We start from the raw sequence: 24,611 nt of genomic DNA on the forward strand, positions 1-24,611 counted from the left end.
CTTTGTAAATTCATAGACTTATTAATAAAAATTAAGCACACAACATTATGGACAATATAGAATCATGGAGAATGATGTGCTTTATATTAGACACCTTTGGTTATTGAGTTTTCTGGATAATTAATTATCATATCCAGATGCATAGAGTAAGGAACCTCCCAAATCAGGTGTGAGTAGAGGTGCAAAATCTTTGTGTCCAAAGAGTAATCTGAAGATAGTATTTTTTCACAATGTTTGTTAACCCTAAACCCATAACACTACTTTTTAAAGCAAAGACAATGAAAGCAAACATGGTTAGCCTTAGCAGTAAAGCCACTGACCAGTGTGTGCTCAAGGGTGTGCTCAATCCATGTGACAACACAATTGCCACCAGTAGTGATGAACAAAATGTTTACATTAAAAACATCTGACATTTGTAAGAACGTTTATATGTTCATGTCACTATTTTTAGAAAGCTTAATGTTTACTGCTTGAAATGAAACTGTTTACAGAACACAAAGTGTGGGGGGCTTTCCATTTATTGTAATAAGTATGATAGCAAAACATCACCGTCATAGTTTGAAAGTAAACCAAAATCACATACTTTGGTTTTGGCATTTGTAATAAACACTGGGAGATGGGAAGCAGCATTGCTTTGTTCTGTAATTCCACAACACTCAGCACTCAGCCCTGGTCACTCCTGAAATACCTTTTGCATTGTAAAATAAGAAATGTATTCCTCCTGTGTACTGGTCTGCCTTTGTTCCTGTGTCTATGTTAGATATGTCTCTTGTGTATATAAAGTGGTATGCACAAGCAAAGCCTGAAGGATGAGTTTCCTGCATTTCAGTATTCAGAAAACCCTAGAAATAGTGCCTCAATATCTTTGCCAGCCTACCTTACCAATTTCCTTATAGCCAATGAGATGTATAATATGATTTTACATAATATAATATTGGGTAAAATTACAAAGGAACGCGAGAGTTTGCTTGCTGGGTCACCTGCAGTACTCCTCTGACTTGGACATTTTGACCATTTCTAGTAACTCTAGAAGCACTTGAAAAGTACATAAAGAAAATGTTAAAAACACAGCAAATTATTTTCAGTAACTACAGACCTGAAATAGTTTCAAAGTGGTGATTGATGGTGGTTTTTGCACTCTCCCAAGTAATCCCAAAATAAATAATCCAAGCAACACTGTTTTGCCTTTTATTTTCTTTCTTTCTTTCTTTCTTTCTTTCTTTCTTTCTTTCTTTCTTTCTTTCTTTCTTTCTTTCTTTCTTTCTTTCTTTCTTTCTTTCTTTCTTTCTTTCTTTCTTTCTTTCTTTCTTTCTTTCTTTCTTTCTTTCTTTCTTTCTTTCTTTCTTTCTTTCTTTCTGTCTTTCTTTCTTTCTTTCTTTCTTTCTTTCTTTCTTTCTTTCTCTCTTTCTCTCTTTCTCTCTCTCTTTCTTTCTTTCTTTCTTTCTTTCTTTCTTTCTTTCTTTCTCTCTTTCTCTCTTTCTTTCTTTCTTTCTTTCTTTCTTTCTTTCTTTCTTTCTTTCTTTCTCTCTTTCTTTCTTTCTTTCTTTCTTTCTTTCTTTCTTTCTTTCTTTCTCTCTTTCTCTCTTTCTCTCTCTCTTTCTTCTTTCTTTCTTTCTTTCTTTCTTTCTTTCTCTCTTTCTCTCTTTCTCTCTCTCTTTCTTTCTTTCTTTCTTTCTTTCTTTCTTTCTTTCTTTCTTTCTTTCTTTCTTTCTTTCTTTCTTTCTTTCTTTCTTTCTTTCTTTTGTTGTTTTTTTTATACTTTGTTTTTAATTTCTTAATTTAGGCCACCATATCAATACCACATTTCAGTAAGCTCAGAGACATTTCTGTATTGGAGACATTAGTGTTCAGATGCTGATGATTCAACAGTTTGCTCCAGTTGATAAAAGTGCGAGTAACAGGGAGTTTCCTTCGCAGGTTTTTCCCCCATATATCTTCTGAGCAAGCCTGAAGGTCTTCCAGAATGGCAGTATGAAACCTGGTGTCCTCAGCTTTCAGGAACCTCACAAAGTCTGTGGCAAACTGACTTTGGTCTATCATATGTAGAGTATCACTCACAGACTTGCTGACAGTTACATGGAGGTTGGCATCTTTGAAGTAGTGTATCTGGAGGAGAAAGATCCCTGTAACTTGGGTGGTAAATGGAGTCAGGGCAAGAGTCCAGTCTGACTTCCAGTGGCTGTTCCAGTGGTGTGAAGGCTGATACTGATGAGCCTCAATACAAGCCACAAGCATCTGCCTCTTCCCCAGGCTCTTCTTGAACACACAGCAGTTCGCTATGGGAAAGTGGCAACTTATATATGCCTTCAAGCCTTTATGGAGGGTTTCTCTCCACAGCTCACCCTTATCTAGCAGCACCCCATGCAGCTGAGGCTTTCTGGTGACCTGACGCAGGTAGTCAAGCTCAAAAGAGAACTTGCCCTGAGGGTCGAAGAAGCGGTTTCCCCCCAGGTCATTGTAGTGGGTCAGAAGCACAGTGTGCCCATTTACTTTGATGGGGGTGAAGTTGCTCTTGTTGTGCCAGGCCGCTATGCGGGCAGCCTCCTGCCTCACCAGCTGCTCATCTTGCACCAGAGCAGAGACATCTTGGACCACATGGCTGAATTCCCCAGGAGGAGACTGTCGTAGGAAGCTGCAAATGAGAGACACCTTCTCTGGCTTGCACAGGTCCTGCCTCGTGCACATGCTGGGGGCTATGGTGACCCAAAGGGACTGCAGGTGAGGGGAGGGCACTTCATGATGGAGGGATAAGGTACAAAATGGAGGCAGGGGAAGGGAGGTTGTGTGCTGGGAAAGGGCCTGTGCTAGGGTCCTGCACTCTGTGACCTCACAGCGTCACTAGGGCAGCGCTGGTGGGGTTCTAGGGTTGTGCCAGTGGGGTAGGTCAGGAACTGGACTAAGCCAAGGTGATGTCCTGCCAAACACCACTGCAGTGAGGACACCTGAGCGGGGATACCAGAGCCAGCATGGAGGAGAACAGATATCCTCCTGATGTTGGACCTTCTCTTCCTTTTGCTGCTTTACCTCTTCCTTATCCTCTCCCCCCATCTCCCCCCCCGTGACAACTGCTGCTGTGTGACCTCCCCACCTCCATGCCTGTGCATGGCCTATGACTGCATCGGGAGGGCCTGTGGCAGCCAGGGCTGTTGATGCTGGTTGGGTAGGCGCAGGGCTGGTCCTCGGTGATGCTTGCTGTTGGCACTCCTCTTCCCACCATTGCTGAATCAAGTCTCCCTCCTCTCACTACATCTCTTTCTTCACCCTGACCACTTGTTGTTTTCCTTCACACCCTCCATTTCCCTTTCTATGAACCTTTTTGTTACCTTTGCCCTCAGAGTCTCTGGGCATGGAGCAAAACATGTGTTCCCTTGTGCCTCAGAGACTGCTGCATCCTCAGAAATCAGAAGACAAGGATGTTCTAGAGTATGAAAATAACAAAGTGAAAGCTTTTTAGGCTAAAAGAAAAAGGAAAACCTCTCCCCTTTCCCTATTAAAAGGCAATAACATGAGCCAGATGTTTCCTTAACCTGATCTCTCGTACATGGTTTCTGAACATCATTCAGGATGATTTCATGGATGGGAAGATCAATTTAGAAGATACAATGGAGTTGCTTAAAAAATTTGAATTGCCTTTTGATTACGCACATGTAAAACATGTTTTCAAGGTGAGGAATATGTAGATAATGTAATTAAATACATTTAGAAGTCCAGTTATATTTTGCTGACTTATAAAAATTAACATTTTGAGAAGTGAATGTCATGCTAGTAGGATCTGCAAAACCAGCAAATAACTTGTCTTATCCAGGTCTTTTGCTTCTGTGTAAAACAGATAACTGAACCATTGCACTAGAATCATAGAATCACAGACTCATTTAAGTTGAAAAAGACCTTTAAGAATATCAAGTCCAGCCATCAACCTAGCACTGACAAGTACACCACTAAATCATGTTCCTAAGTGAGGCATCTGCACATCCCAGGGCTGGAGCCTCAACCATTGCCCTGGGCAGCCTGCTCCAATGCTTGACAGCCCTTTTGGTGAAGAGTTTGTTTCCTAATATCCATCCTAAACCTCCCCTGGTGTAACTTGAGGTAATTTTGTCTTGTCCTGCCACTTGTTACTTGGCAGAAGAACACCAAAATAACACCCAAATTCACCACACCATAATATTGTACTGTGATAGAAAATATATAGGTTTTGATTCTCAGCTTTTTTGTAACATAGCTTCACTTGAGAAAAATTAAAGCATTCTGGTTTCATCCCAGCCTTCTGTGATCAAGCTAGCAAGCCCAGACATACCTGTCTGATGCTGAGCAGAACCCATTAGAGTGACCTCCTACAAATCCTTTTGCTGGGAGGACAATATGGAATTGTTTGTACTTCTGAGGCTTCAGGACAACATAGATCCAGCACACTTGTTAATTCAATTTTTCACTATACCTCTTCTCTGAACTATTTAAGAGGTATGCCAGAATAGATGGTGTTTGCACTCTAACTCTTGGGAAATGATGTGGGTTTGAGATATTTAAAAGATTTCTATGAAAGTTACATGATACAGCTAGAAATTTGACTTACTAATAAGTTAATTTAATGTAGGTAAGCAAAATACCACAAAATGAACGCAGTCCTAAGTGAGAAGGTACTGCAAAATTGAGTGTCTTTGGTTTTCATGTTCTTTAGGTCCCCTCTAGTTCCCTCAGGTCTCCTCAAAAGTTATATGATTCTTCTTTTTAGCTCATTCTTTTTAACATATTAGCTGTTTGGCAAAGCTGTTTTCCTAAGGGACTGAAGCCAAGTAGCGATACATATGTGATTTCTTTGAGAGTCTTGTAACCAGCTGGCTGATTCTGTCCAGATTTTATGAGGAATATTAATTATGGCAATTCTGATACTTTTAGATCACATCATGCTGGCAGGCAGGCAGAGGATAGGCGTTAGAATTTCCTCACTCTATCTTATTCCTATCTCATTGTTCTATGCCTTATCAAGGCAGTGTGAATTCAGGCCTTGCTAAAGAGGCTGTCTGTGGCTTTTGAACTTGCACAGCATTGAAAGAGTTTCCAGCCATGAGAATCTCATGAGAACTTGAGAATATTTCTCAGTGTTTCTGGTATTTTCCACCTACTTTACTTTCTGACAGAAATCTGAGATAGATAGCTGATCAATTGTGGAGAGAGAAAGAGTGATTATATGAGGAAGTGACCTTCATAGAACAAGTCTGATTTAGTTATATTTAACACTATAATATACTCAACAGTCTGATTTAGTTATTTATAGCAGTAGTGCTAGGTATTCTTCTTTATTTGAGAGAGATTTGAGTATATGCAGTAGTTTCAGGGCTCAACTTGTTCATCAGTATAATAATATGTAAAAATCCAAAGCTGTCTGGAAGGGAATCTTAACCAGCATCATTGTCAGTAACTATGCATTAACAGTTAATTGAATGGTTATACATGACAATAATTTTTTAGAAACATTTGTTAAAGAATATCTTGATTCTTTCTTGTCTAGTCTCATTGAATTTGTTTTACTGTAATGCTCCAATGCTCCTTTGAGCATTATCAGAACAATGAACATTAAGATTTTAAAGGTATAATGCATTTTCATATAATTCCTCTCAAGTCTGTCTTTGCCAAGACACTTCTGAATAGCAAAGAATTGATGTGAAGTAAGAAAAATAAAAATAACAAAAATCTTTTTTTTAGCAACATAATTTTCATAACTTTAGCTTGAAAAGTTCTCCTGTACAATATTATTGACTGTATTTCATCTAGACATAGCTGAGATAGAAAATCTAACTTTTTGCCCAGCTTTACTCTGTGCCAGTACTTAAGTGAACATTGTCAGGGTCCTCACAGGTTAATTCCAAAATAAATTGGTATTTTCTTTTTCTACTTAACGGTTATGAGTAAATTTGTTGTTTTCTTAGAGTTGTTAAGCATCAGATTGAAGACATCAACCTTAGATGTGGGATTTCTCAAGCAGCAATGAAATGAGTATTATTAGCATTTGTATTGAATTATTTTCTTGATGGTGATTTCTGTTAAAAATCATCATTACAAATGTCTTTCACAAACTCAAAGCAAGTACTTATGTACTGATTTGTAAATTTTTGCCTAGAACTCCTTATGAAATTCACTTTTGTACTTGTTTTAGTTATCGAATGCATTCTTTATCACTGTACTATTTCAGACATGTCCTTAGCAGGAACTGTACTGCATAGGAAGAATGCATCATTATCATTTCAGGCTTTATGGTATCTCTTCAAAATTAATCTTACTTAGTAGTAATCAGAACTCTTCATCAAAGAGAAGCCAGGACTCAAGTAAACCATTTAATGTTTATAGACACTTTTGGAGCAGCTGTACTAACCACATTGGCTGTTGTGTAGATTTTGAAACGTAGCCTCTTTGGTAGTCTCAGTTTAAAGAGACAACAACTATAAATTTTGATGAGCTTACAGTAAAAAAAGAATGAGGCAATGATTTTCCATTTATTTATTTTTGTGAGTAGCTTTGTTGATAAGTATCCAAAATATCTCTTAATTTGGCAACTTTAAAGAATCATGCAAGCTAAAATGTTAGGAAGATCTATATTTTATAGGCACATTTTTTCATATGCACAAACTACAAATATTTCTTGTAGGTATTTTTTTAAGAATAATTAAGATTTTTAAGCCTGAGAAACAAGTAAATGGCACAAATAGTAAAAAAGTGTTATACTACTCAAATGCTTTTGCCCTTTGGATTTTTTGAGTGGCTTTTATACTGAAATACTGAAATTAATTAATGTGCTAACATTTTGTAAACTCCGAAAATGAGCTTACAGTATAAGAATTCTGAAAGTGTGAATAATTAATCTGAGTTAAACATTCTGGCTTGTTAAGAATAGAACATAATGTCATAGGTTATTATAAAATATCTTGTCTTCAAACTTTAATAGTGTTTCCTATTTCATTGTGGTGGGTTGGCCCAGGTTAGATGCCAAGTGCCAGGCAAAGCTGCTCTATTACTCCCCTCTTCAACTGGACAGGACAGAGAAAGTACAATGAAAGGTTTATGGGTTGAGATAAGGACAGGGAGAGATTATTCACCAATTACCATCATGGGCAAAACAAACTTTGTTTGTAGAAATTAGTTTTATTTATTACTAATCAAATAAGAGTAGAATAAAGAGAAATTAAACCAAATCTTAAAACCAACTCCTGCCACCTCTCCCTTCTTCCAAGGCTTAACTTTGAACTTTAACTGCTCTTGGGGCCAGCTGGCATTGCCTCTGTTTCATGTAAGGAGGCTTCTAGCAGTTTCTCACAGAAACAACCCTTGTAGCCCCCCTGCTATCAAAACTTTGCCACACAAAACTAATAAATTGATGTATTGAAAGGATTTGATCTCATAATAATTTGATCATCCTTATTTTTTAGGTTACTGTTTTCCATATGTTGTATGTAAATTTGACTGACAGTATTTACAATATGATTTAAATTGCTGTAACATATATATGTTATATATATAAAATATATTTTCCACTCACTAATTTCCATACTGCAGGTTTATTCTGCATAGCACTTTAGAGGTTTTTTATAATGTGTTTTAATATTGCATATATGTTAGATAGAAATTGTGATTACTTCGGAGCTACTTATGTCACGTGGTATATTTTAATTTGTATAAAATATTTTTAACACACAAAGTCAAATCTAAGAGCTGCATATAGAAGAATATTATTTGATAATGCATAGCAGTCACAGCTCTCTGAGGTTCTTTTCTATTATTCTCGCTCTTATGATCCCTTACAATAGTGATTTGTATGTATCTTTGCATCATTGCATATCTTTGTCTTGATTGTTTTGGTGTTTGTGTTAGTTGTGGTATCTTTTTTCTTTTATTTCTTTGGGTTTTATTTCTCTTCTTTTTTCCCCTTCCAGAAAACAACTGACAAACGGAAGGACCATACGATTAACATAGAAGACTTCAGGGCAATTTATCGAACCATTGTGCACAGACCTGAATTTCTTGAAATTTTCCGTGCTTGTTCTCCAAACAGCAAAGTTCTAGCTCATGGCCAGGTTGTTGAATTCCTTAAGAAAGAACAATATGAAACTGAAGAGTGTGAAATAACTGCCTTAGAAATCATTTTGAAGTATGAACCCATTGATGAAGGTATGCATAGTTTAAGTACTTGATTTCTAGTTCTTATTTATTGTGTTACTGTCAGTGACTGTGTTTATGTTTTTGAATACTTACCTGACAATGCAAACTAAAAAATATAGAAAATTAATGTAAGCAATTATATTATAATTTTGTATGTTATACAGTATCTTTTGTAAGCATATGTAGAAATGCTGGTTTACTTCAAATTCAGATCTTTGAACAGTGTGAATGTAATAATACAAAAACCCATTAATAAAGCACAATAAATTTACATGACCTATTGCCTAATGATAGCATATTACATAACAGATCCATCTTTCTTACTTCTGTTTGCAGCACTCTGGTACAAAATCTACATGTAGATTGCTTCAAAGAAAACACTAAATCTTCAAACTGCACTAAAACTTTTTAATGCCCATTGAAACGTGAGAATGACAATTATTAGGAAAACAAGTTGATTTCTTTTTGTTTAGCTAAATTGTTCAAAAGTAATTTTGCTTAATAATTTAGAGGAATATGAATACTGGATTAAAAAATAATAGATTGTATTTTGTTAGCAGCTGGTCTGTTCAGCACAGGATCTCTGTCTTTGAGGAAATCAACCATAATTAAATCAGTAATAATGAATTAATTTGTTAAGTTTACAGTATTAAAATCTTAAGACTAATGACATTGGTTTTGAAGACTAGAAAATATCAGAATTTAATGTAATATAATTTAGTGTAACTCTACTGACTATTGTGATTCACAATCATAATAAAGTGAAAATAAGTGTAGTTAAACCCATTTCAAAGCATATTTTGCAACCAATATCATTCTAATCTTATTTCAGGGTCATATAAATTGTACAGCATTGTTGATACAGTGGAGACATTTGCCAAAAGTTTATCTTACAAATGAAAAGAATTCATGCTACTAGAGTTTCTTATAGTACTTATGTTTTGTACTATTGAAACCTACGATTTAATAGAATATTCTCCATGAATCATGCTTTTTGCACTTGGTATAATTGAGTGTTATATGGTGGAAAAGTTAAATGTAGAAATAATCCAATATCAGAGATTTTACAGAAGAAAACAACTTCTAAGGATGTATCTACTTACAAGACTGATAACTTAGACAGTTACATTGTGGCTTCCCCTCAGCTAGGTATGACTGATAATGACATCAGGGATGCACTGAAGCAGTCCTGCAGATGTGGTGGATTCTCAGCATCTTCAGTGGGCATGGGGTCTGACTATTAATCTGCCTCATTATATATATATTGATGTTATTATCTGTGGTATTGGGATTAAAACTATAATTAATTAATAATGCTATTATTAATAGTTGAAAATAGCCGAAAATATGCTGAAATTCCATTTCCATTTTCCACTCTGATCAGTTTCTAAGAGTAGGTCTCTAGACACAGACTTCTACTGTCACAGAGTCATGGAAGTGTTTAGATGGAAAGGCACCTCTGGAGGCAGCTACTCTAGTTTTTTTTGCTCAAAGCAAGGTTAACAATGACTTTAAAATAGGTTTCTCAGGACATTTTTTCAGTCAAAACTTGAAAACATCTGAGGACAGAGATCCATAGTCTCCTTCATGTACCCAGAAATGGCTTCCAAGAGTTCTTACACCAGGAACCAACTGGCAAACTTGTAGTTTCCTGAATTGAATGATGAAATCATAGAATCATAGAATGGTTTAGGTTGAAGGGACCATTAAAGGGTCACTGAGTCCAACCCCCCTGCAATAATCAACCAGATGAGGTTGCTCATCTATCACCTCTCTGGGCAACCTGTTCCTCTGTTTCACCACATGCATTTTGTACATTTATTGCTTTAAAAGCCTTTTCTTTTTATATAGTTATTTTTTTCTTTCTGTGTTTCTATTTCTTTGTTTCTGTGGTGGTCTGCTTTCTCTGCTCTCTGGCCTTTATGTAACTTTTCCCCTTGTCCTGTATATTCTATTCTTCAGCTCACTCTTGGTCATTACACACCATTTTTTACTTCAGTTTTCTCAGGGTTCTTATCCACCATTTTACTTGTCTACTCATTTTACTGTCTTCTCTCACTTGAGTCATTTAGTGATAACCCTCTTCCCCCATCACCCAAAGACTTTTATGTCCCCATGACTGACTTGCAGAAGCACCACTGTGCAAGATCCTTGTAGGTGCCTGATCACCTGCTCTGAATCCTAAGAACTCCGAGATGAGTGGAGTAATATGCATATTCCTCATCTACAAAAGGCTGCCTCAAGTTATGGTGAAACATTTCGGCTGAGTTTCACTGAACATAACTTGAGGCAAAATTTTCAGCTAAGCTAAGTAAAGGAAATCAGAGCTAACTGAATTTTATTGCAAGCTGTTACTTTGGCCAGTAGAACATGAAGCTCAGATGTTTAGCTTTGTCACTTTCTTTTGGTTCTCTGCCTTTGATAATGGGTGGAAATGATTACTGATTAGGAAAAATAAAACCCAAGAAGGAAAAAATCTTCCTTTTGGGATAGTAACCCTGGAAGATCTCTGTGAGCATTCACACTGTGGTTGAAAGGAGAAACTGGATTACTCTTTCAACAAGAAACAGAAGACATTCAGTTTCATTAAGAGACACTCACTAATAGCAACAAGACCTTTGATTCCTTGTGCCGTTGCTCTCTGAGGTTGCCTTTCAAAATAGAACACATTTTACTGAATACATTCTACTCTTTCTGAGAACTAATATGTTTACTAATTAATTATACAATAAGTGAATGTTTTATCTATTTGTATGGGAAAGTTAATAGCTATAAAGTAGTTAAACTATGAAGATTCTTTACTCAGAAAACACATTTGTAAACATCAACTGAAGTTTCTATGGTTTTCAGTTCAATGTCTGGTTTAAATTTCAGATGCTGAGCCAAATTCTTGTTTGTTTCTTCATCTGTGATAAAATTGTTTATTTTGCAATTAGAAATAATCTTACTGAATGAAATAATAGTTGTATTATTTATGCTCCTTCAAGTGAACTAATACACCCACTCAAACATATTTATTGGAAAGTTCTACTTTCTGAATTCTACTAATTCAGCTATTAGGATATAAAGCATACACACATTTAATACCAGGGAAAACACTTTTCTCCTGTTTCCAGGCTCAACTTCAGATTAGTTTCCTCTCCGCATTTCCTAGTCTCCATTTCAGGCCACACATCTCCCATCATCTGAAACTGCAGGTTGTGCTTGGTTTCTTCAGTGAAGAATCAGGTGTTACAGGTTGCTGTGGTCAATGCATTTATTGATTTCTTTCTGCCGCTTCACCTTTATCACACTTTGGTTGCATGCAGTTCGAGGACAGCAACTACATATACCTGGGAATAAAGTATATAAGCCAATGTAATATAAGAGTATGTAATAAGCTGTAGCAAAATACACATATTTTAGTATTTTTCACTAATATAAAAAATGAATAAAAAAAGTAAATGGAGTTAGTGATCCAACTTCTAATTACACAGAGAAATATACAGAACATGAAACAGAAATTAATCAGAAATCAAACTGAGATACTATTGATGAAAAGCCTTCTCTTCAAACAAATCAAATTTACAATTCACTTAATTCATTAGAGATAAAACATACAGAATTAATGTATTCTGGTTTGAGAAAATTATATATATTAATATATAAATAAATATAAAAAATTCAAAATATTTTAAAGACCCAGAAAGTAGAATATTAATCTTATTGCTACAAGTTTAAAACAATATAACGTGTGCATGTGAATAAATCAAAAAGGTCAATATACTAAATGTGCAACTATCAAGAATCATCAGGGTAGCAATAAGTCATTTTGCAAATAAATTAAAAGAAAGACCAATGAAATTCTTGATGCACTACCTAAGTACATTGGGTGGTTAATATTATTAATGTGACCAGAGCAAGATCTCAGCCAAAAGTGGGGAAAAAAATGGGTAGGACATGCTTAAAAGACTTAATCAGATCAGTGAAGACAGGTTGATAAATGTGAGTTCTTAGTAAATTGATTGTAACAAGCTTGGCTAATACAGGTTACCTTTGAAAACCTGTGGAGAATGAATAATGAATTGAAAGATTGGGAAAGATCAAATCTAATATCTATTTTAGAAAGGGACCATCTAAAAAACCAGACACCAGTCCATTACCAGGAAAAACTGGGAAAACAATGGACATGTAATCACCTCTAATATTGTAAGGATGAGTAACAGTTTGTCAGGTTCTTACCATAAAGAAATAGTATCCAGTTTTCTTTTATGAGAGAGTAAGAGTGCTGGTGGATAGAAGAAAAAACATCCTTTTTAACACTGTCTTGAATTCTAAAAAGCAATTTGAGGAAACAGGCAAACTAACTACATAGTACATAAGGAAGTCATTAAATAATTACCCTGAGAAGTTATTAATCCGTGAGTTAGAGTGAAAAATGAAAGGCCACATCAATCTACACTTTCACTGAGCATTCTTTTGGGATCCAGACTTCAATTATGTCATTGATAAGCTGGATGATGGAATAGAAATTAATTTTATTTAGGTTTGACACCAAAACTTCAAGTATAATAGGGAACAAGATTAGAAATCAAAGTGATCTGGATGATAGAGAAAGGAAGGGTAGAGTTCAATAAGGAGAAGCACTATGTTCCATTTAGGGCATCAAGCATTGAGAAGGAAGTTCACCAGATTGAAAGAGTTGTAAAATAACAACTAAAATGATCAGAAATGTAATAAAACATAGCTGAATAGAAAGATGCACTGAATTAGATTTGTTTCTTCTGGAAAGCAATGGAATGAGGGGAAGTGTAATAGCAGTCTTCATATATGCACAAGACTGTGGAAACAAAACGAAACAGTACAAACCAGAATAAATATTTTATACAGCAAAGAAGTTTCAGGGTAAATATTGTAGAAAACACTTTAACAATGGGTTTACTTAGGGGTTGAAATGGGATTATGTAGATATCTGTGGATTCTTCATTAATCTATGTTTTTAAGAATTGCTTCTACAGACTCCTGGTAGGGAGATATTTGTATGGTTAAGGAAAACAGCATATGTATGATGCTTGGAGGGCCTTCATCCTTATTTTCTATTCCTTTTAGCCTTTTAAAATGTTGCAAAGTTTCCTAGTTCAAAAGCTGACATAATTTTGAAACACTTATTTTATTTGTGTTGCTATCAGAGTGATTTTCATGAATTCAGATAGAAAACTTTCAGTCTGTACACATCCTGAAGACTGAGAATTGCAATTCTAACCTGTAATTTGCGATTCTTGCATTTCTATTGAGAATTAACAGGTCAAGGAAGTTTTTTGGGTTTTGGCTTTGGGTTGCTTGGGGGTTGTTTGTCAGAAGTTTGTGTACATTGATCTCTAAATTCTCATTAACAGGAAGTAATCTTGGATTACTTACTGCTTAATTATCACTGGCCTACTGTGGTGACAATAATAATGTTATTTTAGAGACAGAACTGGGCAAAATCCCTGACTAATTCAAACTAGGTTATATCTGAAGCAAAGCTGACTTCTGAAATTATAAGATTTGCAAAATTACTACATTTAAAGCATGACATTGAAGCAGCAGTTGGCAGTATAATAGATCTGTTTGTCATTAAATTAATTAAAAATGAAACAAATGAGGACTATCGCTGGTATGGCAGCAATTAGCATGTATTTTTTATAGATGCAGGTCGAAGGAGGTGGTCCTGCCCCTTCTACTCTGCTCTCATAAGACCTCACTTGGAGCATTGTGTGCAGTTCTGGTGTCTTCAACATAAAAAGGACATGGAACTGTTAGAACAAGTCCAGAGGAGGCCACGAGGATGATCAGGGACTGGAGCACCTCCTGTATGAAGGCAGGCTGAGAAAGTTGGGGCTGTTCAGCCTGGAGAAGAGAAGGCTGCGTGGAGACCTCATAGCAGCCTTCCAGTATCTGAAGGGGGCCTGCAGGGATGCTGGGGAGGGACTCTTCATTAGGGACTGTAGTGATAGGACAAGGGGTAATGGGTTCAAACTTAAATAGGGGAAGTTTAGATTGGATATAAGGAAGAAGTTCTTTAGAGTAAGGGTGGTGAGGCACTGGAATGAGTTGCCCAGGTGAGTTGTGAATGCTCCACCCCCTGGCAGGGTTCAAGGCCAGGGTGATATGGTTTAGTGTGAGGTGTCCTTGCCCATGGCAGGGGGGTTGGAACTGGATGATCTCAGGGTCCTTTCCAACCCTAACTATTTTCTGATACTATGATTCTAATAAGTTTGATTTGCAGTTCATCTTTGTGGACAGTGTCTTATATTGTTCAGATGTTATTTTTATTTCAAATACTTCTAATTTAGATGTTATTTTAGCAGTATTTATTTGGAACTTTCCACTACTGAAGATGACATTTTTGTGCTAGGAATTATGATTTCTGCAAGACTGCTTTGACAGCCTCCAACTAACATTCTGGAGAATAATTCCTATTCTTTCTACAGGGAGCAGAAGATTCTCTTCATGCATTGACTGGCATGTTACTTTCCAAAACTCAGACCAAAATGTTTTCCTTTATATTTAATTAGGACTACTGCAAGCTCTTCCTACTGGTGCCCAAAGAGGAATAAAAATGTCAGAGCATATTTATTTCCTGTCATAATTTTTAACCACAGCAATTCAATTACAGGATTGCACATATCTGATGTTTGTTATTTACATTGTTTGTTATGAGTTCTGAAATTGCAGGAAAGTGTTATGCTGTATACCCTTCAGCAATGTTCAGAATTGGCCATTAAAAGTTATGGAAAGTACACAGCTATAACCATCAGTTTAAATTCACTCCAGAAATGTTTGCTTTCTTTTTTGTTCAGTGAGGAAAAGAAGGCAGCTGTCATTCGAAGGATTTGTGAGGTACATGGCTTCAGAAGAGTGTTCGGTATTTAAAAGCCTTCACAGGACCATCTACCAAGATATGAGCTACCCATTATGTGACTACTTTATTTCATCTTCTCACAACACTTACTTGATATCTGACCAACTCATAGGACCCAGTCATTTATGGGGATACACCAGGTATTTAGATTTTAAAATATGTTTATTTTACTGTTAACTGTTTTAAAGTATTTTAAGTATTCTTTTTTTTTGTGAATATTAAATCATACATAATCCTGCTTAGCAATAAGGAACAAAACCATCACAGATACAAGTAGAATGGTATTTTATCCCAGATACAAGAGAGTGGTATTTTATTTTGTGTGTACACTTTTCAATATAATTGCCAAACCATCTGCTCATAGTCTGGAAACAGTCTGGTTTTCTTTTTTTTTTACTTGCATCTGAAAATATCAGCCTTATACCAAATGAAATCTATAGTATGCTGCACAAAATATGATCAAGTCAGTTTTTAACCTCAACATGCCATGCAAAAATATATAACTGTTATAAATGCATACAGGATATAAAGGCACAGTACAGTGGAGTATGTCAAGGATATCTGTGATCAGTATATGTTGCAACATGTTCAGTTAAAAAATAAATAAATAAATGAAACTGTGGTCAGTAAAGTAGCCAGGAGAGAGAAACTTAATCTTTGAAAGTTTAGTGTATGACTCCAAGAGGAGAAGGAAACCACTATGCCTTATTATCAAGACACATTTAGAAGAAATGATTAGAAAAGGAGAAAATGGGTTATGTATTAAAGGCAATTCAGAGTGGGACAGAGTATGATGAACTTGGAAGACAGGCGTCCATCATTCATATTACTTTGTCTTACTTCAGTAAAGTGAAAGCAGTCAGAGCCACCATCTACCCAAACTGTTTTGTTTTGGTTGTTCTCTGCACATTCTATTGTAGCTTGCAACCATGAGAAACACTAGAGAATTTGCTCCTAAGGGTATTTGGAATGATATGACATTGATAGTATATTGCTGAAAGTAAATGCAAAAAAGGTATATCCCTCCCCTCTTATCTATTGATTGTGTAAGGAAAATATAAAATGCTAAAAATAAGCTAGAACATCTTTGAGATAGTTGTAGCATATCAAAGGCAGAGTGTAAAAGACAGTTTGGTAATTAGGTGCTATAGTCTACAAGAATGTTTAAATTAGTAACAAGCTAAATGTTAAAAACCTAAGAACTTTAAGGGATGCCCTTAAAGTATTAAAATTAAACCAGAGTAAATTTAAGTCATTCAAGAAACTTTTAGCACTCACTCTTAGAAATAAGGTGGGGAGAACAACTTGATTATGTAAAGGCCAAGCACAACCTGATTCTGTAAGTTAGCATGCTGATGTTAGTTTTATGTAATGATGCTCACAGTTCAGACAAATAGCAATTAGTTGTCCAATTAAAACATTTCTACTTCTAATTTAAGCAACAATTTGCCATTATTCCAGATTGATTTTATTTGAATCTCTGGTCCTCTCTTTTTGTTGCTTGCAAAGTTATTCAGATAATCCATCTTATTCCTTAATGTGCTTGTAATCAGAAATACAGTGACTTGTATGGGAAAGCATGGTATCTTTCTTTTGACTGTAAAATTGTTTCTCCTGTTCTTTTGAAGTGCTCTCTTAAAAGGATGTCGTTGCTTGGAAATTGACTGTTGGGATGGCCCAAACAATGAACCTGTTGTGTATCATGGTCACACTTTGACAAGCAAAATTCCATTTCATTCTGTAATTCAAGTAATAGAAAAGTATGCATTTGAGGTATGTATATATAAGTAAATGTTGGATGAAAAGTGATGATGGCTTTAGCAAAGCCCCATGACATGGTTGTTTTCAGAGATTTTCCAGGGTGAAAAAATATGGGACAGAGACAGTGTTTCTAGAAGTAGCCTATAGTAAATATGTCAGATGTAAATTTAAATATACACAATTATGTCAAAGCTTACAAGATCTTCTTATAGATACATAAAATTTGGAATAATATTGTTTTCTGTATTTCTTTTCATTTCCCCTTATTGAAATTATTTTTAATAACACTTGGTCATTGTTTCTAAGAAAATAATCTACTTAATGTAATAATACCCTGTTGGGATGTCTTACTAAACAAAATTTCAGACATAACATTTAGGTACAGAAGAAGGAGCAGATATTAGGTCTGAAGATATGAAGATTACTTTCATTTTGAAAAACACCAAAATGTCCAACACTGATGCTTTTAGAATTCAGAATGTTTGAAGTCTCCTTTGAAATGAACCTAAATAAGTTTTTATGCTTTAATATGTCCGGGAGTTTTATCTTATCATCCTTTCCTTGCAAATCTATTTGAAGAGCTGCTCTTTCAGACACATGATAGCCAATGCATCATTCTTTAAAAGCTCTTTATATCAGCTGAGCCAATGACCCCATAAGAGTTAATGTTTTTTCCTTTCAGGTTATACTCTGACCTGTGCAACTGAATCAGCCTGATTTTTAGCTGATTGAACACTTATTTTCTCCCTACTTCCTTTACATCCAACATTAATCTTGATATTAAATGCCTCTGATAAATTATATTCTATAGATTATCGGACAAATAAACTTCAATATGTGTTTTCCAAAGATCATCACAGATATTACCTGGTTTATCTAACAAAGTATTGTGTCATTAACTGATCTTCATTTGATTTCACTAGTTGTTTGGTTTTTGGGTTCTTTCAACTCTGTGTTTAACCTTGTTTTAGCCATCTCTTAATTTCCTGAAGATGCACTTTTTCCCTTCTTCAATTGTACCTTCTTTATTCTGTAAATATTGTGAGCTTTATTATTGTTACTAACCTGAAACAAGTGATCTATATTCTGACAGTTTTGCAAATAAAGGAAAATACAGATTACGGAGAGGACTTTTGTAAGTTATTGTGGGGAAATCAAGCAGTCCTCTTTGATTTGTTTATAACAAAAGCCTTTAAAATATATTTCCAGGTGTCTGACTACCCAGTTGTGCTCTCTTTGGAGAACCACTGCAGCCCTCAGCAACAGGAAGTAATGGCAGACTATTTAGAAAGTATTCTAGGTGAAAAACTCCTGACTTCAACACTTGGTGAAACAAGGGTGACTCAGCTTCCATCTCCTGAGGTAATGACGTTACATTTTTCCCTCTGTAAGACATGGGGAAAACCACTGTATTTCTGTAGGGTTTTGTTTTGTTTCATTCTTTTTTAAATCTTCTGAAACTGACTTTATAAAACTGCTCATCTGGTGTCTGAAATAGACTTCAAGTGGTAACAAGAAATAATTGGACCACTCACACAAAATCACTTGATAAACTGAAAAGGAAAGGTAAAAACTTAATCATGTGTACTGATGTATGGAAGTTTTTGTTTAAAGGAAAGCAGGTTTTATTACAATGCTGAAGCATCTATTTTTTTTAAAGCTAACATACTAATATTTTTGCAAAGCTTTAGATCTTCTAGTTACGATCAAACCAACTTCTGGTGTTTTGGATGCATTAAAAGTTTAGTTTTATTTTATACAGAAGAAAAATTAAGTTGTGTGTTGAAGTTTATTTCGTGTGGTATCTGTAGTAATATGCCTTGCTTTCTTGAATCATACTTACTAACACTGCATTAACTGCATATTAAAAACTGAGTAGCAACACTGAAATTACTCTGGTTTTACTTTAAGTAAATTATTACTTATTTATTAAGAATTAAGTTATAGTGTGGTTCATCTACAGTAGTTCTATATTGGAGACATGGTAGCCTAAACACAGAAAATGGCATCTGCCTTTAAAGAGAGTGGATTTATACACAGGGAATGACTTGCTAAGGACTGTAGAAGTAAGCACTACTGAACTTGAACTCTGAATCTGACAGCTATGCAAACACCTGAGTAATTTATTTTCAGAATTTCAAGTTTTCAAGTTATTGATATGTTGTATTAGAATGAATGGTTTCAAAGTTCCTGATGAGCTGTAAAGTCAGCCTTTTGAGGTTAAACTGAGCAATGTCTCCTCTCATTTCTCCTCTTCCTTTTCTCTGATATGAGACTTCCAGTGTGCTAGTTTTAAAAGAGGAAACAAAGTATCAATTTTTAAACAACATTATGCTTTGATCCAAAATTACAAAATCTTCACTTTGAACATGTTAGTATATCTGGTTTTCTGTGTATTTAGTTGTTGTTCATTAGGTTAAAAATAAATCTTGAAATTTAAAAATATTATTGACATGGAAACCTGAATCTACATTTTTTTTGTTAATAACAATTTTGATGAAACTATTTCATCAAGTCTGGTTACTTGCATTCTTTCTCAGTGTGTTTCTCCCTAAGGAAGTGTTTCTCAGCTGGTGGCTTGAGACACCTGGGATATGAAGTCAGAAAAGGCAATTAGATGGGTGTTGAAAATTTTATTGTAAACTCAAAGAAGTAGATTCCTATTGTTCCAGTCTTTGCACATATTTGTGTTTGAAGGACAAAAGGTTATTTTTAATGTAACACAAATGCATACATGCATATAGAATAGTTATTTAGGCTTGTCACTGTTATCAGTGATATATTAGATATATTTTATATCTTTTTATTTTTAATAATTTTTATATCACACTGTTCAATATGATTTTCCAACCTTGAAAACTGTTCTGTACATTAGAAAAAATATAAACTGTATTAAATGTGATGGCTTGTTTTAAGGTTTCCCAAAGCATAGCTGCATTCAGTCTAATAGAAGTCTAAGGATCATACGTCCTCCATATAAAAAAATTGGTGTACTGTGTCTGAATCACAGACTCACTAAATCAGATACTTAAAAATATTACTTTCTATGAAATATGTTCCTTACCATAAGTTTAGTGTGATACATGGAATCCATACTTCATGTTACCATAGCTTATAGTTTTCATAGGTTTGCTCTGTACAAGTTTGTCTGCAAATGCATAGCTGGATTCCATACTTACTCCTCACTTAAATGTATGCTTTTCAGGTGAGATTCATTCCACTGCACTTCTAATCTTTATTTATTCTAATCTTTATTTAAAATTATGTTGTCTTCAGTGTTGCTTCTTTCTTTAGACTGTTACACTCTCTTGCATCAAAACAAAATAGATTGTTTATATGCTAATATATTTACTTATCTTGATCCTAAATGGACATAGAAGTCACACTAAAGTAGCTCAGTATTAAGGTGAAGATATTTCAAGTCATTTTACTGTGGCTGTGCATATATACATATGAATTTAATTATTCTGGTTTACAAAATTAAGGTATTAGGATTGGAGTTTTAGCACATTACTTCCATTTCCCCTACAATCTTGTTTACCTTCTTTTGTCATCTTTTGCCATCTTTATCTGCCTTGAGTTCATCTCCACCTTCTGCACTTTTGGATGAATCTTAGTAAGGAGATGGGAAGGAAACCTTTTGCTCTTAATTGAAATTAATAATAACCACATTTTTATAATATGCTTTGTTGGAGGATAGTCCAATCTAATAATATTCCTAGAGGCACAGCACAAAACTCTACTGCTACATATGTCTCACATGCCTATAAATGTAATGGGCATCCTTCTGTCCCTTGAGTTCTCTGATTGTGTCACAGCAAGTTAATTATCACTTGTTTGTCACCTCTTGTGCTCATGAGCTGTGTTATTGCCTCCTTTGCTAGTTGTTTTTTTACAACCTGCTATTAAGATTCCTCAAAGACCTAGCTCTGGGCTAACCAGCCCTCCCTTTTTCTGTCAGGTTTCTTTGGCAAGGACTCTAAACATCCAGCTTGTCCCTGTCGCACAAGACTGAAACATTATGCTTCTTGGGTTGGAAATCCTCATCTGTCAGCTGCTGTTATTCCTTTGCTGTGAAGGGGTAAATGCAGCTCATGCAAGGCTTCTCTTTCAATACCAACTTGTCAATGTTCTTCCAGCTCTGAATCAAATGGTTCTCTTGTCTGAAAATGAAGAGGAATGCCACATAATTCTACCAAACAACTTCACAGAAACATTTGTCAATTACAGATTCTTGTTCAGATCTTGGAGATTTGGAGATCTCCATGGAAATGATTTTCTCCTCTGTTGTCTGATCAGCCCCTTACTTCCTTTTTTATGTAGATTTTGGGCTACACCTTTGCCAGCTGAGATGACTGTGTGTGTCTGGAAGATGGTTTAAAATGCAGAGCAAATCCATTCTTAGGTTGTTCCTTGGACCACAGCTCATGCATGATGTCTCCTACCATTGTATGTCTAAGAGAATATCACAAGGAGATCCAGAAAAGAAAACTGGATGGTCATTAATGTTATTGCTTTCTGCTCTTTTTAACTTTTTCTGTGTTTTAAAACCTTCTTGCACTGAAACACAAACCCCATAAAACTTCAGGGAAAGATTATGTTTTAATTCTTTGACTTCAGTTATATGTTCACTCTGCAGCTAAATATCCTAATATTGTTATTTCCCTGGAATATAACTATTCTACAGCATCCCAAGAGACAATTCTCCCTTGACATGTGGAGTAAAGGAAAGAGGAATTTTGCACTGTTTTTTTCACACAGCCCTTATCAAAACTGAGGCCACCCTTGAGTTTTACCAATCTCTTCTACTGTATTCTGTTACTTCTTTCCCATGCACATATTTCGCCAACCAAAGCAACAGACTCACTACAATCCTTTCCTCACAGTCTTGGCTGCGATGATGCCTCTAAAGAAACTTCATGAACTTCCATAATATCAGCTGGAATATCAGTTCCTTTGAGCCAGTTCGCACATTAAATTGTATTTGACATCACTGACTGATACCAGAGATTCCTGATGATTGCACAAGTACTGGATTATGCTGATAGAAAGTGACAGAATGTGGTGTCTTGTGCAGCGCCTGTGCAGTGTAGATGAGCTTAGAAAATACTAAAATCATACAAATGAGATCAATTTTTGTTTACCCTGCTGAATCCTTACTCTCTAATGTGTTTGACAGAGACTGAAAGAAACAAGTAAGCCTCAAATGTAACACACAAAAGACTGTAAACACACTGATGCTTTTGATGAATGTTTGTTCCTCAATTATTTTGCATTGTAGTACATCAAACTACCTTACACTGCTGTCATGATAGATACATTAACTACTTAGGAGTTTTTCATTAGTTGCAGGTTTCCTATCACAGAATTGGAAAGAAATATTGAGGCATTGTTAACTGAAATTGAAGTGGCAATTACTGTTGCTTTACCATTTATCTTTAATGTTTACCACAGATCTGGAGGATTAATTACTGTATTGTAGATGTTCAGAAACATCTCTGTCCACAGCTGCCCAGATTCTCAGTTGCAGATTCTTGAACCATGAGCAGCAGGTCAGCTAATAGTGTTATTTGCAACATATCGATGGAGCTGTTACACTCCCCTCTCTTTCCATTAACTCTCAAAGAAATGCAAAATCATCTACACTAGAACTTTCTCTAAGATGTCTTTTTGATTCATGGTTGGCAAAGTCTATGCTTTTTCATATTTCTCTTACATCTGATGGAGTCCTCAGGTAAAACTGGCCAAAGCATTGCCAGCTAAGGATTCTGTTTTTTGACGGAATCTAACTTGTTGCCAATGGTTTATAATAGGTCAAGCCTCTAAGCCATTAGCAAATTGGTTCTCCATCTTTGGAGTTTGGTTCCTGAGTGGGACCCTTTCCAGTAGATGCATGAGAAATATACTTTGCAAAACAGTTTTAAAGGAAAGAGTGTTCCTTGGAATGCTTTTTTACCCAGGACTGTGTAAGTTTTCACTTCACCCAGAACACTAGGCTGTCAGTGTCACCCCTCCAATTTCCTTTTTTAGGCATAGATTTCTTTTCTGTATTTTTAATAAAATAACCGTTAGGAAGATCCTCTCATGTATTTTGTATCTACTACACAGCACAACAAAGAACTGGCATTTTTAATGTAGGGGACTTCTTACTAGGTAACTGTGTCATATGAAAACTTGTTATGAAAGAGATTAGAAGGTATTTCTGATATAATTAATATCCATTTAACTAGAGCTAAGGGGTTACTGGTGGTATTGATTTGAAATATCTCAGTAACTGTGATTTATAAGGTTGCCACAAAGAGATCTATTCACACTTTTACTAAGCATGATTCTATTCCTCGCTAAGTAAAGAATATCTTTGTTATGGGGCATTTTTTTGTGTTGTTTTGTTTTTTTATCAGCTGTACTTAAGAATAATGTCCTGTTATTTTCAAGGTAAATTTTCTTAATTCCTGAAAAGTTTCCCCCATGGTGGATTTCATGGAATGTGTCTCAGCTTTACCTTATATCTGTATTTAAGACAATAATTTCATTTTTGAAATAGAAAATGATGTAAAACTTTAAACTCATTTCAACCTTGTTACTCAGCAGGATTCCTGCCCATAGGAGGGGGGCTGGAACCGAGTGATCTTTAAGGTCCCTTCCAACCCAAGCCAGTCTACGATTCTATGATTCTAGCACTTACAAGCTGGGTAGGAGAGAAGAGAGAAAATCATGCTGAATCTAAATAGGGGGCTATTCTCTTTTTAATAGTGATGACCCAAATCCAGAGTTTGTTCTCTATGTTTCTGAGCAGTGAGTTTTGTCCCTTTTTACATTAATTGCAGTGATCAGAAGGTGGGCTTGCCTGATTCATTCCAAAGTACCTGTGATTTTGTCCTGGAGTCTTGTATTCAGCTGCTCTGAATTGTGTTATACTTCACATTAACTGGGATGCTTATTTAGTACAAGAAATAAGTTTTGCCCATTTAATCATTTAAATATTTGTTCCCATTGACTGTACTTACAGGCTTTTGCTTATGCCATCATTAGAGTCCCATTATCCCCTAGGGAAGATGTTTCACTTATTTAAATGTTTTTTGTTTAGGATGCTTACAGTTTATACATGAGTACTAAGTACTCATATCGGTTTTAATAGTTTGCATTTTATATTTAAGATAGAAAAAATTCATAGTGAATGTTCAGTTTCAGGTCATTATCTCCTTAAAAGGTTTAGACACTTGTACAAACAGATGCCACATATTTAGTACTGCTGATTACCAATTAGAACTCTCATTTCACATAGTCATTGATTCTGTAACTATATGTTTGTTATGAAGAGCTGTTTGAAGCTCAGACTTGAAGTCTGTGGTATGTCTTTTTTCAGCTCATGGGTCACTTTCTGTAATTTGGGTTAACTATTATTGCAACCTGCTTCTGGCCAAAAGATAGCAAAATTTCTTCTAGCTGGAGTATTTTCTGTAATTGTTCTTGAGACGATTTTAACATGTTATCTTTATTTAAAAAACAATATACATATATTTGTGTTGCTTTAGGGTATTCACATCTTTGCTAACAGTTCATAAACAGAATTTTAGGAACAATCTGACTTAAAACATCATGGCCCATTTTTATATCATGACACTGACTATGAATTTTTTTTACTTAAAGAAAGTTTACATATAGGAGGCAGTAATATATCCATAGGAAAGTTTTCCCTTGTATACCACGTATTTAAACAAAAAACCAAAATGTAGAATTGAATCTTACCTATGAATAACAAAATACGAATAACAAAATGGATAGAATTGCTTTTAAATACTGGGAAATGTGAAGA

The 24,611-nt window shown here is 35.3% G+C and overlaps 2 protein-coding genes across 2 annotated transcripts in view; one reads left to right on the plus strand and one right to left on the minus strand.

The window, feature by feature from the left end:
* Positions 1 to 1,779: 1,779 nt before the first annotated feature.
* CAPZA3 (capping actin protein of muscle Z-line subunit alpha 3) lies at positions 1,780 to 2,685 on the minus strand. The gene has a single exon (XM_005148192.2). It carries the CDS (start codon positions 2,683 to 2,685, stop codon positions 1,780 to 1,782), a length of 906 nt encoding a protein of 301 aa, XP_005148249.2.
* Positions 2,686 to 2,966: 281 nt separating this feature from the next.
* Positions 2,967 to 24,611, plus strand: part of PLCZ1 (phospholipase C zeta 1) — a 45,205-nt gene continuing 23,560 nt past the window's right edge. The window contains exons 1-6 of the mRNA XM_005148148.2: positions 2,967 to 2,980; positions 3,542 to 3,665; positions 7,926 to 8,160; positions 14,973 to 15,174; positions 16,663 to 16,807; positions 18,005 to 18,157. Coding sequence (XP_005148205.2) covers positions 2,967 to 2,980; positions 3,542 to 3,665; positions 7,926 to 8,160; positions 14,973 to 15,174; positions 16,663 to 16,807; positions 18,005 to 18,157 — 873 coding nt within the window. The remainder of the gene's footprint in view (positions 2,981 to 3,541; positions 3,666 to 7,925; positions 8,161 to 14,972; positions 15,175 to 16,662; positions 16,808 to 18,004; positions 18,158 to 24,611) is intronic.

Source organism: Melopsittacus undulatus, chromosome 5, assembly GCF_012275295.1.
Source record: "Melopsittacus undulatus isolate bMelUnd1 chromosome 5, bMelUnd1.mat.Z, whole genome shotgun sequence".
Taxonomy (NCBI): Eukaryota; Metazoa; Chordata; class Aves; order Psittaciformes; family Psittaculidae; genus Melopsittacus; species Melopsittacus undulatus.